We start from the raw sequence: 14,731 nt of genomic DNA, 5'->3' as shown, positions 1-14,731 counted from the left end.
CTTCTCACTGTAGAAGTTGTGGATTAGTCATTTCAGTCCTTGTGTTGGGCCTTACCTCATGCCTACCTCTGACATCCTGCTGTCTTACCTGTTTTATTATAATTTTGCTTAGGAATTCAGTGTGTAATGTTATCATGTTAATAATGTACACAGCTTAGCCATGTGATGTCCAGTATTTTCTGTGTCCTTCGAACCTTTTGATTTTTCTGCAGTTGTCTCTGTGTGCGGGTGTGTGTTGGTGAAGGAGAGGTTTCTTAGTATTGTATATATTTCTTATTAATTCATAGTAAAACTCTCCTAGTTTTAACTTTTTCCACATGATCTGTTGCATTGTTAATTGTCATTTTCTGTTTTTTTGTTTGTTTGTTTGTTTGTTTGTTTTTTAAGGCAGGGAGAGGGTGGGTTTAGTGGCATAGGGAGAGAGAGAATCTTAAGTAGGCTCCAGGCCCAGTGTGGAGTCTGACACAGGGCTCAGATCTCACAGCACTGAGATCATGACCTGAGCTGACATCAAGAATGGTATGTTTAACTGACTGAGCCAATCAGGTGCCCAGGTTATTTGTCATTTTCATCATCTTGAGGAAATCTCACCTAGAGCCTTACTTACGCTGTTGCCCCTTGAACAACACAGGTTTGAATTGTGCAGTGTAGGTCTTTATATAATCTTTTTCTTTTTTTTTTTTTTAAAGATTTTATTTATTTATTTGTCAGAGAGAGAGAGAGGGGGAAAAAGAGCAAGCACAGGCAGACAGAATGGCAGGCAGAGGCAGAGGGAGAAGCAGGCTCCCTGCTGAGCAAGGAGCCCGATGTGGGACTCGATCCCAGGACGCTGGGATCATGACCTGAGCTGAAGGCAGCTGCTTAACAACTGAGCCACCCAGGCGTCCCTAATCTTTTTCTTTTTTTAAGATTTTATTTATTTATTTATTTGACAGAGATCACAAGTAGGCAGAGAGGCAGGCACAGACAGAGAGGGGGAAGCAGGCTCCCCACTGAGTAGAGAGCCTGATGTGGGGCTTGATCCCAGGACCCTGGGATCACGACCTGAGCTAAAGGCAGAGGCTTTAACCTACTGAGCCACTCAGGTGCCTCAGTCTTTATATATAAGCTTCTATACACAGATTCTTTTTCAGTAAATATGCTACAGTATTGTAAATGTATTGTCTCTCCTTACAGGTTTCTTAATAACAATAATAATCTGTTTTCCTTATGATTGTTTTAATAACATTTTCTTTCCCTACCTTACTTTATTGTAAAAATATAGTATATAATACACAAAACATTGTCTGTTTATGTTATCAGTAAGGCTTCTAGTCAGCAATAAGCTGTTAGTAGTTAAGTTTTTGGGAACTCAAAAGTTATATGCAGGTTTCAACTGCACAGAGTGTCGGGACCCCTAACCAGCCCTCTGCCCCCTGCTGCTACTGGATTATTCAAGGGTCAAGTGTATATTCCTTCAATCTATACTAGTTACTTTCTCTATGTGAATTGCTGTTATCTTGGGGATTCTCTTCAGCTTTCTCTTGTTGAATTCCACATCTTCCTTGATTTGGGTTTACTCACTCATTTTGAGAATACAGCAAGTCCTTCAGTAGTTTCCTGAGAAAGGGTATATGGAGGCAAATTTTTTGAGACCTTGCATTATCTGAATATGTTTTTATTCATACACTTGTTTGATAGTTTGGCTGGTATAAAACACTAGCCTGGAAATCATTATTGCTCATAATTTTTAAGGCATTGCTCCATCTTCTACGTCCAGAGTTGCTATTAAATCAAATTATTTTGAATCTGGTATTTTTCACTGTGTTTTTGTCCATCTCTGATGGCTTGCAGACTCTTCTCTTTGGTCCAGTAGTTCACAAGGCTATATCTTGTTATGAGTCATCCATTGTGGTAGGTACTCGGTGGACCCTTTTGATCTCCAAATTTAGTTTTTCTTTCAAGGGCATTTTCTTGAATTATTTCTTTCATTATTTTCTTCCCTTTGTTTATTCTCTCTTCTGTAACTCTTACTCAGATGTTGACTTTCCTGCATTGGACTTAATAATTTTTTCATTTTTTTTTTAAATTATTTTTTTAAAGATTTTATTTATTTATTTGAAACAGAGAGAGATCACAAGTATGCAGAGAGGCAGGCATAGAGAGAGAGAGAGAGGAGAAAGCAGGCTCCCCGCTGAGCAGAGAGCCCCATGAGGGCCTCGATCCCAGGACCCTGAGATCATGACCTGAGCCGAAGGCAGAGGCTTAACCCACTGAGCCACCCAGGCGCCCTAATTTTTTCATTTTTTTGAGTACAGTTTTGTTTTGCTCTACTTTATATAGTAAGTTTCTTCGGCTTTGTCTTCAAACCCTTTTTTGAGTTTTACATGTCTGCTCTTATGTTCTTAATATTTAAGGATTCCTTTTTTGTTCCCTGCATCTTATTTCCTGGGTGCAGTTCTTTTCATTTCTGAAGCTGTTAATGATAGTGTCTGTGAAATTTTCTTCTCTGTACATAGTATGTTTTCAAGTTCTTTTTTTTTCTTTACTCTTTGTACCTTTCTTTGTTCTCTGTTTTTTATGTTTGAAGTTTTCCTCAGATCTCTATTTTGGATCAGAGAGCAGATGGAGGGGCTTCTGGGTGGCTCAGTCAGTTAAGTGTCTGCCTTCGGCTCAGGTCATGATCCCAGGGTCCTGGGATGGAGTCCTGCATCGGGCTCCCTGCTCAACGGGGAGCCTGCTTCTCTCTCTCTCTCTCTCTGCCACTCTGCCTATTTGTGCTCTCTGTCAGATAAATAAAATCCTTAAAAAAAGAATAAAGAGCATGTAGATACTTCTGAATGGTTGGAGTTTGTCAACCTATAATTTTCTTGTAGGATGATTCCCTTTCCCCTCTCAATCCCTTGTCAGTAGTATCTTCTCCATTTCGTTCTTGGCTTGGTGAGAAGAGTCTAGTCTTCTACCCAGAAAATAAGACTCTGGCTTCTCATATTCTGGGTATTCAGTTGGGGAACTCCATTAAGTGGTTTTAGCATTCAGTTGATTCACTCATTTTTTTGGTATTGCTGTACTCCTGGGCTATGCTTGGTATTGTTTAGTCTAGAGATTTTCTGTTTTACTCCCAACTAGAGGTGGAAAAAGCTCTAGTCTTTTACTGGGAGAAGGGGAGAGGCATTGACAATGTGGTTTGGAATGGAGGAGGCTGCTTAACCTCTTTCAACAGTTCTCTGTGTCTTACCCTCTCAAACTCCAGAGTTGTACCAGGTGTTGCCAGTTCATGGGCCTTTTGATGGTATGTGGTCTAGATACAGGTGGTTCTTGGTTTTACTCACTGAAGACTTAAAATTTGTCATTCTTAAATCTGTTAAGGGGCGCCTGGGTGGCTCAGTGGGTTAAAGCCTCTGCCTTCGGCTCAGGTCATGATCCCAGGGTCCTGGGATTGAGCCCCGCATCGGGCTCTCTGCTTGGCAGGGAGCCTGCTTCCTCCTCTCTCTCTCTCTGCCTGCCTCTCTGCCTACTTGTAATCTCTGTCAGATAAATAAATAAAATCTTAAAAAAAAAAAAATCTATTAAGATAGTTACCATTATACTAATCCATTTGCTTCCCTGCTTGCAGAACTGTGCATACCTGCACAGCTATATAATTTATACTCACTTGTCCTTTCTTGTTCTCCCTGTCATTAATGGCCTTATTACTTGAAAATCTTTTTATTGTAGCTTTAGTGGAGATTAGGAGGGAAAAGAATTTAGAAATGTTTATCCAGTTGTTCATCTTGGACCTGGAAATAACTCTTAACTTCATCTTGAACAGACTGAGTCAATCTTGCTATCTGACCTTTCGTACTTCTTCTAGGATACCCTTTGCAAAGCAATTGGGGAAATCAGATTGCTTCTTAACTTTTCTCAGAGCTTGTCTATTACTCAGTTTTCTTTTTAACTCTCATTACCATCTGACTTTCAACTTTTCCAGATTTTTATTGTTGTTGTTGTGTTTTTTTTTTTCCGGTGCTGCATCCTTTGTGTTTATTTTTTTTAAAACTGCTTTTACTGTTTTTTTTTTTTTTTTTTTTTAATGGGGTTTCAGAGGGGAACAAAACTAAACTTGAGTATTAGTCTCATTCTTTATCTTTAAAGTTTTCTACTTTAACATTATTTAATAATATTTTTTAAAAAGATTCTTTTTTTTTTTAATTTTTTTTAAAGATTTTATTTATTTTATTTGACAGATAGAGATCACAAGTAGGCAGAGAGGCAGGCAGAGAGAGAGAGAAGAGGAAGCAGGCTCCCCGCCGAGCAGAGAGCCCGATGTGGGGCTCGATCCCAGGACCCTGGGATCATGACCTGAGCCGAAGGCAGAGGCTTTAACCCACTGAGCCACCCAGGCGCCCCTTTAAAAAGATTCTTAACCTGGTTTACTAGAGCAGAGAATTACTGTGGCTCTTTGAAGAGAACTAATATTTGAATAAACCTATTGTTCAAAAAGCTCTACCGGTGACTCTACCTGTGGCAGCTTTCACCTTCCATTCATAACCATGATTGCAGGAACCACGGACTTTCTCCATTTCTGGGTGTGCTACTCAGCTTCTGAAAGCACTGAAATCACCCATTCTCTCCTTTTATTCTACTAACCTTGCTGTATGCAGGGCATTAGTTACCTGGTATTACAGTATGTATTAGTTTTTAATTTTATGGGCATTTGGTGCAGGGAAACCCTCCCTTTGCTTCTAATATTTCTCTCTCATCCTTGACTTTTGTGTTCTCTTCTTAAAATAATCACTATTTTTCTCTAATTTTTTAAAAAATTCTTTTTATTTTCCTTTGCTGGATCCTCTTCTACTTTGCCATTCAGGTAGGTAATTCTTTATTTTTAGTTTTATTTATTTTTATTTTTACTTCTCTCTCTCTCTCTCTCTCTCAAGTTTATTTATTTATTTATTTATTTATTTACTTATTTTTAGTAATCTGCACCCAACATGGTGCTCAAAGTCACGATCCTTGATCAGTAGTTACATGCTCTTTCGACTGAGCCAGCCAGGAGCCCCTATTTTCTATTCTTTTTGAATAGCAGTCTTATTAACTCTGAGTTTTAACTGTTATCGGTAAACTTAATTTATATACACAATACTAGTGTTTTCCTCAGGGTTCACATCTGCAAGCCCAGCTGTGTACTTGAAGCTTTCACTTGGATGTCCTTTAGGCACTTGAGCTTATTAGCTTATTTAAAACTGACCTAATTATTTTCCTCCTCAGACCAGTACTTTCTTCTTTATTTCCCGCCTTGGTGAATAGATCCCTGCCACCTAGTCATATACCCCAAATTCTTAGGAGTCACCCTTTCTTCCTTCTTTGTGCCCTTATACCATTAGATCCTTTATTTTCTATAGAACTTTTTTGAGATATAATTTACAGAACTTAAAATTCACCCCTTTAAAGTATACAATTCAGTGAGTGGTTTTTGGTATATTCAGAGTTGAGTAATTACCACCAGTAGTCAGTTTTAGGACATTTTCATCATGCCCCCAAAAAACCTTAAACCATTTATCTGCCTGCTCCCCAGTCTTCTTTCCCTTTACACCTCTTTGCCGTAAGTAACAAGTAATACATTTTCTATCACTATAGATTTGCACATTCTGGACATTTCATATAAATGGAATCATATACTATATGGTCCTTTGTGACTACTTCTTTCACTTAGCATAATGCTTTCGAAGTCTATATATGTATGAGTATTTCATTCTGTTTCATGGTAAATGTATTCCATTGTATGGATAGATCACATTTTATTTATGAATTCATCAGTCGGTGGACATTTGGACTATTTCTACCTTATGGCTGTTCAGAATAGTGCTGCTGTGATATTTGTTTATAAGTTTTAGTGTGGACCTAATGTTTTCAAATCTTTTGCATATATACCCAGGGGTAGAATTGCTGGCTCACATGTTAACTCTCTCTAGCTTTTTGAGGTACTGCCAGACTGCTTTGAAAAGCTGCTACACCAGCTCAGATTTCCATCAGCATAAGTGAGGGTTCTGATTTCTCTGTGTCCTCACCAATACTTGTTAATTTGACCTCTTTTCTATTGTGCTAAAATATATGTAACAAATTTACCATTTTATTTTTTTATTTACTTTAAAAAAATATTTTTATTTATTTATTTATTTGTTTGTTTGAGAGAGTGGGTGGTGGTGAGGGGAGGAGCAGAGGGAGAGGGACAAGCAGACTCAATGCTGAGCATAGAGCCCAACCTGGGGCTAGATTCCACAATTCCGAGATCATGACCTGAGCCAATACCAAGAGCTGGATGCTTGACCAACTGAGCCACCCAGGCACCCCACAAATTTACCATTTTAACCATTAAAAAAATATTATTGGGTTGGGGGACAGAGGTAGAAGTAGAGAGCCTCAAGCAAACTCTGCACTGAGTTTGGAGCCTGACATGGGGCTCAGTCTCAGAATCCTGAGATCATGACTTGAGCCAAAACCAAGAATCAGACCCTCAACTGGCTGTGCCACCCAGGTGTACCCATTTTAACCATTTTTAAGTGTACAGTTTAGTGGTATTAAGTACATTCACATTGCTGTGCAATTATTACCACTGTACATATCCAGAACCTTTTCATATTTTTACACTTTTCAGTGTATAAATCCATACCCATTTGATAAGAATTAGCCCCTGGTCAGTACTGTTCCACTTATTTCCCTATGAATTTGACTATTCTAGGTACATCATATAAGTAGAATTATTTGTTTATTTGTGTCTGGCTTATTTCACTTAGCATAATGTCTTTAAAGTTCATCCATGTTTCAGTATTTCATACATTTTCAGTCTCAGTAATACTCTGTTGAATGTATATACCACATTTTGTTCATCCTTCAGTGGACATTTGGGTTATTTCCATGTTTTGGCTGTTTTGAATAATAATGGTATGAACACTGGTGTTCAAATATCTATTCTGATCTTTTTTTTCCTCTTTTTAAGTTTTATTTTTATTTAAGTAATCTATATACCCACTATGAGCCTTGAACTCACGACCTCAGCCAAGATCAAGAGTGCATGCTCTTCGACCTGAATCAGGCAGGAGCCCTTCTGACTTTTTATAACTTGTTAAGTCCTTTTGTTTTATCTCTAAAAAATATATTTCAAATTTTGTTTTTTTGATTCCCAGTGTTACTGCTCTAAGTTCTAGTCATTTTGCATGTACACTATTTTGTAATCTCTTGTCTACTGAGTCTTCTCTCTGTTTCCTCTTGAATGTGTTATTCCAAGGTCAAGAAGATTTATCTTTCTAAAACCCCAAACTGAGCCTGTGGTTCCACGGTTTAAATGAGACTCCTTAATGACAAGAGCTCATACAGTGGTCAGGCTCTTAACCTGGCATCAAGCTCTTTCAGATCTAGCCACTGCTTATTACCTGCTACGTTTTTATGATTCAGTGTTCTGAACTACTTTTAATTCCCAGCTATTTGTTTATTCATTCATGCCTTTGAAGGTTCTGGGCCTTTATACTGGAATTCTCTCCTTAACAAACTATTTACCTTTAAAAATTCTGCTTGGGTGTTCCATTTGTCCTCCAGTTAGTGATCTCCACTGTTTTGTTTTGTTTTAAGATTTATTCATTTATTTATTGGAGAGAGCTGGAGACCATGCACATGGGTGAAGGGAGGGGTGGGGGGAGGGAATCTTTAAGCAGACTCCCCACTGCGCACGGAGGGGCTCCATCCCAGGATTTGAGATCATGACCTGAGCTGCAATCAAGAGTTGGCCACTTAAATGACTGAGCTGTCCAGATGCCCCATTGATCTTCATTTTTTAATGTTATTTTAAAAAAGTGAATGTTTGCTTAAGCAGCCTACTCTTGGTTTTGGCTCAGGTCGTGTATTCGAGCTCCATGTTGGGCTCCATGCTCAGACATGGAGTCTGTTTAAAAAATTCTCTCTCCCTTTTCCTCTGCCCCTCCCTTCATTCCGCTCTGCATGCAAGCTCTCTCTCTCATAAATAAATCTTAAAAAAAAAAAAAAAGTGAATGTTTATATTATTGCAATTCTTTTACTGTAATCTATTTGTATATCTCTTACCACCAGGCAGTAGGTTTATTTTTTGTCTATTTATAGTGCTGATACATCATAAGTGTTCACACTGTGTTGATTGAATTTGCTTATTTATGGGAGAACTATGTACTTCTCAAATTAACCTTCTGAAATTCTATATAGATACATATATATCTTAACCAATTTTAATCCCCCTTTATAGGTGGTTTCTATGGAAGGATTTAATAGGTTGAGACTAAGGAGGTCAGTTTTTTCATAGATCTTGTTTTTGAAATGGTCTAAAAATCAAAATTCAGCCAGGTTGTAATTTTATTTATTAAGTAGGACTCGATCCCAGGACCCTGGGATCATGACCTGGGCCGAAGGCAGCCACATAACTGACTGAGCCACCCAGGTGCCCCTTTTTATTAAACTCTTACATGTTTTCTTTCTTTCCTTTTTTAAAGATTTTATTTATTTATTTATTTGACAGAGAGAGAGAAAGACAGTAAGAGAGGGAACACAAGCAGGGGGATTGGGAGAGGAAGAAGCAAGCTTCCCACTGAGTAGGGAGCCTGATGCAGGGCTTGATCCTGGGACCCTGGGATCATGACCTGAGCCTAAGGCAGATGCTTAATGACTGAGCCACCCAGGCACCCCTCTTATGCATTTTCTTGCCACATAAATTGAATATATAAAATTTCCACTCTGTGATCTCTTGTTCTTCTTGCTTTTTCTAAGTAGAGATTTCTTTGGCAGTAGTGATATGGCTGTTCTCTTGAAGATGAACAGTCATCTTTTTAAAGTAATGACACTGGTTCTTATTTTTGTCTAGTTTCAAACCGGAGGCCCTATCGACAATACTACGTGGAGGCTTTTGGGGACCCTTCAGAGAGAGCCTGGGTGGCTGGAAAAGCAATCGTCATGTTCGAAGGCAGACATCAGTTTGAAGAGCTACCTGTTCTTAGGAGAAGAGGGAAGCAAAAAGAAAAAGGATATAGGCACAAGGTAAAAAAAAAATAAATAAAGCCTCTCTAATTATCTTCTTTGGGGTGGACAGGGAAGAGGCAAGGAAGAAGTCTTACAGTTTTTAAATGTAAGTTATTTCCTTTGATAGTAGGGTATTTGTGAGAAAATAGATGGAAGCAGTATTTTTCCTGGGATGAAATAGGACCAGCCTTCCATATATTTACAATTCTCAATTTTTTGAGAAATGATTTCAGATAACTTTTGCCTTGTCACTTAGATGTGACAGTATAAAATGACATGACCAGTCTTCTTTCGTCTTACTTTTTATAAAAAGAAAATGATCATTGAAATGAAATATGCTATTTCTCACTCTATGGATTAATTATTTCTCTAAAAAATGAGAAAGATAAAACTGTAAACATTTTTGTTTGTTGTCTTGGCTTTTGTTTGTTTTTATTCATAGACAAGTACGCTCCTTAATCTTTATCCTATTTCACCCGTCTTCCTTCTGGTAACCATCAGTTTGTTCTCTATAGTTTCAAGAGTCTGTTTCTTTGTATTTCTTTCTCTTTTATTCCCTTTGCTCCTTTTTTTTTTTTTTTTAATTTATTTGACAGAGGTAGAGAGTACAAGTAGGCAGAGCAGTAGGCAGAGGGAGAAGGAGAAGCAGATTTTCTGCTGAGCAGGGAGCCCGATGCAGGGCTTGATCCCAGGACCCTGGGATCATGAGCCGAAGGCAGCAGCTTAACTGACTGAGCCACCCAGGCGCCCCTGCTCTTTTGTTTCTTAAATTACATGTATGAGTAAAATCATAACGGGATTTGTCTTTGATCGACTGACTGATTTAACTTAGCACTGTTACTCTCTGGCTTTATCCAAGTTGTTGCAAATGGTGGTTTTCTGGTTTTTGTATGGGGTGATTCATGCTTAATATTGCGGTTTCAAGCCCAGTTACGTTTTAATAAAGAATATTGTGTTTTTCTTCCATTTGTTTGATATTTGTGTTAAAGTTGGGTGAGTCAAATTTTGTTTTATTTCTTTTAATATTCCTTTGTAGTCAATTCTAGAAGGTGAAATATTTCCTGTTCGATTAGTGTTTCGTGCTTCTCTGTGTATAAATGCTTAATAATCGTTATTAGGATAAGTTAGAGTCATTATGTAGTCGCTAATGTTTCTTAGTTGACTTCTCTAAAACTAGTATAATAATATGTACCCTCCAGAACTGTTGGGAGAAATAGAAATAATTATAAATATTTAATATGTGATAAATTGGATGTCCCGAAATAACTAGTATATGCTATTGTTACAATGAAGGAGGCTAACTGCATCAGTTCTAATACTTTGGGTGGTTGGTGGTAGGGAGGTATTACAAGCTTTTGTGTCAAGCCTTTAGTTATGTAGCTTAACCTAGCCCCTTTTCAAAGGAGTTCAGTAGGGCTTTCAGATTCTGGAAAGTTGTTTTACTCTTGTCACAGTTATGAGAATTAATGAGTGTGTATAAAATAGATTAGATGGTCAGCTCATTGCTTTATAAGAGGAGGCTATCTTTCCAGTGACCTGAATTTTTTTCATGCTCAGTGGAATATCCCTTTTATAAGTATTAAAATATAGTTAGCTAATAGTTAGAACCTTGACTAATAACTGTTGTATGAAGCCAGGGAGGAAAAGAAGAGTTTGAAAAAACATTTCACAGAGCATCAGTGTCTCCATCTGTGAAGAATCAACAAAGGCACGTATGTAATACCCAAGGTGTTTTGGTGTCTCTGGACATGACTCAGCCCAGGAGACTGCTTGGTATAATCCAGATTTTATGTAATGTGTTTTGAATAATCAGATACAGCACCAGAAATAAAGGGGTCTAGGGATAACGAGAGGTTCCAGTTTAGGGTCTCTTAAGGTAGAGGTCAGAAAAGAGGTAGGGTCTCCCAGGGTAGAAGTCCTCATTTTTCCTGTCCTCATTTTTCCATGTTTATCTTCTTTAGCGTTTTGCTTTTCTCTTACACAGCTGAGCAAGTGCTTGGCCTTCATAAGTCAGGAAGTAAATAAGTCCTGTTGTAAAGTGTGGAGGGCTAAATGGGAAGGGTCTTATTATTCCTTGATTTAGTAATGTAATGTTTATTAGTAATGCAGTCCTAGTTATGGTCTACTCTTTTGTCCTTATAAAGGAGGGAGAGCAGAGGATTAATCTTTCCTCTAATGATAGATCTTGGTGGTAGAAGTAGATTTGAGGAATCCCCCATTGTTTGGCTTTGGGTGAACAGTGGGTACTAAACACCTAGCTAATACCATAAAAGTATCGTTGAAGAAGTTACAAGGCTTGGAAGAGTTTCTTGAGAGGTCTTTGCTCATAATCTCTCTATTCCCTTTTGCTTTTTTTTTTTTTTTGATAAGTGATAATCTTTTTCTCCTTTAAATTTAAGGTTCCTCAGAAAATTTTGAGTAAATGGGAAGCCAGTGTTGGTCTTGCTGAACAGTACGATGTTCCCAAAGGGTCGAAGAACCGAAGATGTGTCACCAGTTCAATCAAGTTGGACAGTGAGGAGGATATGCCATTTGAGGACTGTGCAAATGATCCTGAATCAGAACATGACCTGTTACTTAATGGCTGCTTGAAATCTCTGGCTTTTGACTCTGAACATTCTGCAGATGAGAGGGAAAAGCCTTGTGCTAAGTCTCGAGCCAGGAAGAGTTCTGATAATCCAAAAAGGACTAGTATGAAAAAGGGCCACATGCAATTTGAAGCACATAAGGAAGAACGAAGGGGAAAGATTCCAGAGAACCTCGGCCTAAACTTTATTTCTGGGGATGTATCTGATAAGCAGGCCTCTAATGAACTTTCCAGGATAGCAAACAGCCTCACAGGGTCCAGCACTGCCCCAGGAGGTTTCCTGTTTTCTTCTTGTGCGAAAAACACGGCGAAGAAAGAATTTGAGACTTCAACTTGTGACTCTTTACTGGGCTTGTCTGAGGGTGCCTTGATCTCTAAACGTTCTGGGGAGAAGAAGAAACTCCAACGAGGTTTGGTGTGTAGTTCAAAAGTGCAGCTCTGTTATATTGGAGCAGGTGATGAAGAAAAGCGAAGTGATTCTATTAGTATCTGTACCACTTCTGATGATGGAAGCAGTGATCTGGACCCCATAGATCACAGTTCAGAGTCTGATAACAGTGTCCTTGAAATTACAGATGCTTTTGATAGAACAGAGAATATGTTATCTGTGCAGAAACATGAAAAGGTAAAGTATACTAGGTATCCTGCCACAAACACTAAGGTAAAAGCAAAGCAAAAGTCCCTCATTACTAACTCACATACAGACCACTTAATGGATTGTACTAAAACAGCAGAGCCTGGAACTGAGACATCTCAGGTTAATCTCTCTGATCTTAAAGTATCTACTGTTATCCGCAAACCCCAATCAGATTTTAGAAACGATGGTTTCTCTCCAAAATTCAACACACCATCAAGCATTTCCAGTGAGAACTCACTAATAAAAGGTGGGGCTACAAATCAAGCTCTTTTACATTCAAAAAGCAAACAGCCCAAGATCCGAAGTATAAAGTGCAAACATAAAGAAAATCCAGTTGTAGTGGAACCTCCAGTTACAAATGAGGACTGCAGTTTGAAATGCTGCTCTTCTGATACCAAAGGCTCTCCTTTGGCCAGCATTTCCAAAAGTGGGAAAGTGGATGGGCTAAAACTACTGAGCAACATGCATGAGAAAACCAGGGATTCAAATGACATAGAAACAGCAGTGGTGAAACATGTTCTGTCAGAGTTGAAGGAACTCTCTTATAGATCCTTAAGTGAAGATGTGAGTGACTCTGGAACATCAAAGCCTTCAAAACCATTACTTTTTTCTCCTGCCTCGGGTCAGAATCATATACCTATTGAACCAGATTACAAATTCAGTACATTGTTAATGATGTTAAAAGATATGCATGATAGTAAGACTAAGGAGCAGCGGTTAATGACTGCTCAGAACTTGGTCTCTTATCGGAGTCCTGGTCTTGGAGACTGTTCTACGAGTAGTCCTGTAGGTGCATCTAAGGTCTTGGTTTCAGGAAGCTCCACTCACAGTTCAGAAAAAAATGGAGATGGCACTCAGAACCCAGTCCGTCCTAGCCCTAGTGGGGGTGACCCTGCAGTGTCTGGAGAGTTGTCTGTATCTGTACCTGGCTTAGTGTCTGACAGAAGAGACGTCCCTGCTTCTGGTAAAAGTCGCTCAAACTGTGTTACTAGGCGCAACTGTGGGCGATCAAAACCATCATCTAAACTGCGAGATAGTTTTTCAGCCCAGATGGGAAAGAACACATTGAACCGTAAAGCCTTAAAGACTGAGCGCAAAAGAAAACTCAACCGACTTCCAGCTGTAACTCTTGATGCTGCACTGCAGGGAGACAGAGCAAGTGGGGTTGCAGAGAATGGTTCCTCAAGAGGTGGGCTAGAGGACCCTGGTAAAGAGGAACCCCTTCAGTTAATGGGCCATTTAACAAGTGAAGACAGCGCCCATTTTTCTAGTGTTCATTTTGATAACAAAGTCAAGCAGTCTGACCCTGATAAAATTCCTGATAAAGTCTCCTCTTTTGAAAACAGAAAAGGCCCAGAGGTGGATACTGAAATGAACAGTGAGAATGATGAACCCAATGGTGTAAATCAAGTGGTGCCTAAAAAGCGGTGGCAGCGTTTAAACCAAAGGCGCACTAAACCTCGTAAGCGCACTAACAGATTTAGGGAGAAGGAAAACTCTGAGGGTGCCTTTGGGGTTTTGCTTCCTGCTGACCCTGCAAAGAAGGGGGATGAGTTCCCAGAGCATAGACCTCCTACGTCAGCAAACATACTGGAGGATACGCTGGCAGATCCAAATCATGCCAGCTGCTTAGATGCAGTTGGACCACGGTTGACTGTTTGTGATAAATCCAGTGTCAGCATCGAAGAGATGGAAAAAGAGCCGGGAATTCCCAGTTTGACACCCCAGCCTGAGCTCCCTGAACCAGGTAAGGACTCCTGAGACAATGATAAGGATTAGAGAAGTGGTGATGTTACCCATCTGAAGTTGGTCTGTTTTGATGGAAGGGCAAGTGTAGATTGGGAGGAAAGTGCTATCCCTTGAAGGAAGAGCTTTCTATGTAGGATCTGAATCTTGAGGGCCAGGTTTCCATATACTTTCAGAAGTTATGTTTCACCAGAAGCTCTCCCTCTTTTATAAAATTTTATTTGAGATAGAATGAGAGAGAGCACAAGGGTAGGGGGCAGAGGGAGAGGGAGATGCAGACTCCCCACTGAGTAGAGAGCCCGATGGGGAGCTCAATCCCAGAACCCTGGGATCATGACATAGAGTTGCTTAACAGTAACATGACCAGATGCTTAACCTACCTACTGACCCATCCAGGTGCTCCCACCCTGACCTTTTTAAATCTGTGAACTTTTTGGAACTCAGTCTGGCATTGTAGGTAATTGAGAGGCCCTGAGCCTAAAATTTATGTATAGTTATTAGTTTACAGAAAGTGAATAGATTTTATTGAATGTTAGGCTTCCTTTACACAATTTAAGGAAGGTCCACTGATTATGTAGACAAAGGGACATTTGTTTTGGGGGAAAAAGAAGATATTCTGTAGTACTTATTTGAAGGCTTTAGATGTCTTAACTTCCCTTCTGTAACAAGGCTTGAGAACAACAAAAAACTGAAATACTAGGGTATCTTACCTTAGCAGCAAAAGAAAAACAGCCGAAGTCTTTCAAGATATTAATATTGTACAT

The 14,731-nt window shown here is 39.2% G+C and overlaps 1 protein-coding gene across 2 annotated transcripts in view; it reads left to right on the top strand.

The window, feature by feature from the left end:
• LOC111140757 (nuclear receptor binding SET domain protein 1) overlaps positions 1-14,731 on the top strand; it is a 150,570-nt gene that overhangs the window by 71,548 nt on the left and 64,291 nt on the right. For both annotated transcript variants that reach the window (XM_022492951.1, XM_022492952.1), the window contains 2 exons: positions 8,843-9,015; positions 11,397-13,968. In XM_022492951.1, the coding sequence (XP_022348659.1) occupies positions 8,843-9,015; positions 11,397-13,968 (2,745 nt within the window). The remainder of the gene's footprint in view (positions 1-8,842; positions 9,016-11,396; positions 13,969-14,731) is intronic.

The sequence above is a fragment of the Enhydra lutris genome, unplaced genomic scaffold (assembly GCF_002288905.1).
Source record: "Enhydra lutris kenyoni isolate GAN:26980312 unplaced genomic scaffold, ASM228890v2 scaffoldscaffold5, whole genome shotgun sequence".
Lineage (NCBI taxonomy): Eukaryota > Metazoa > Chordata > Mammalia > Carnivora > Mustelidae > Enhydra > Enhydra lutris.
This window is presented reverse-complemented; position numbering and strand designations above follow the sequence as displayed.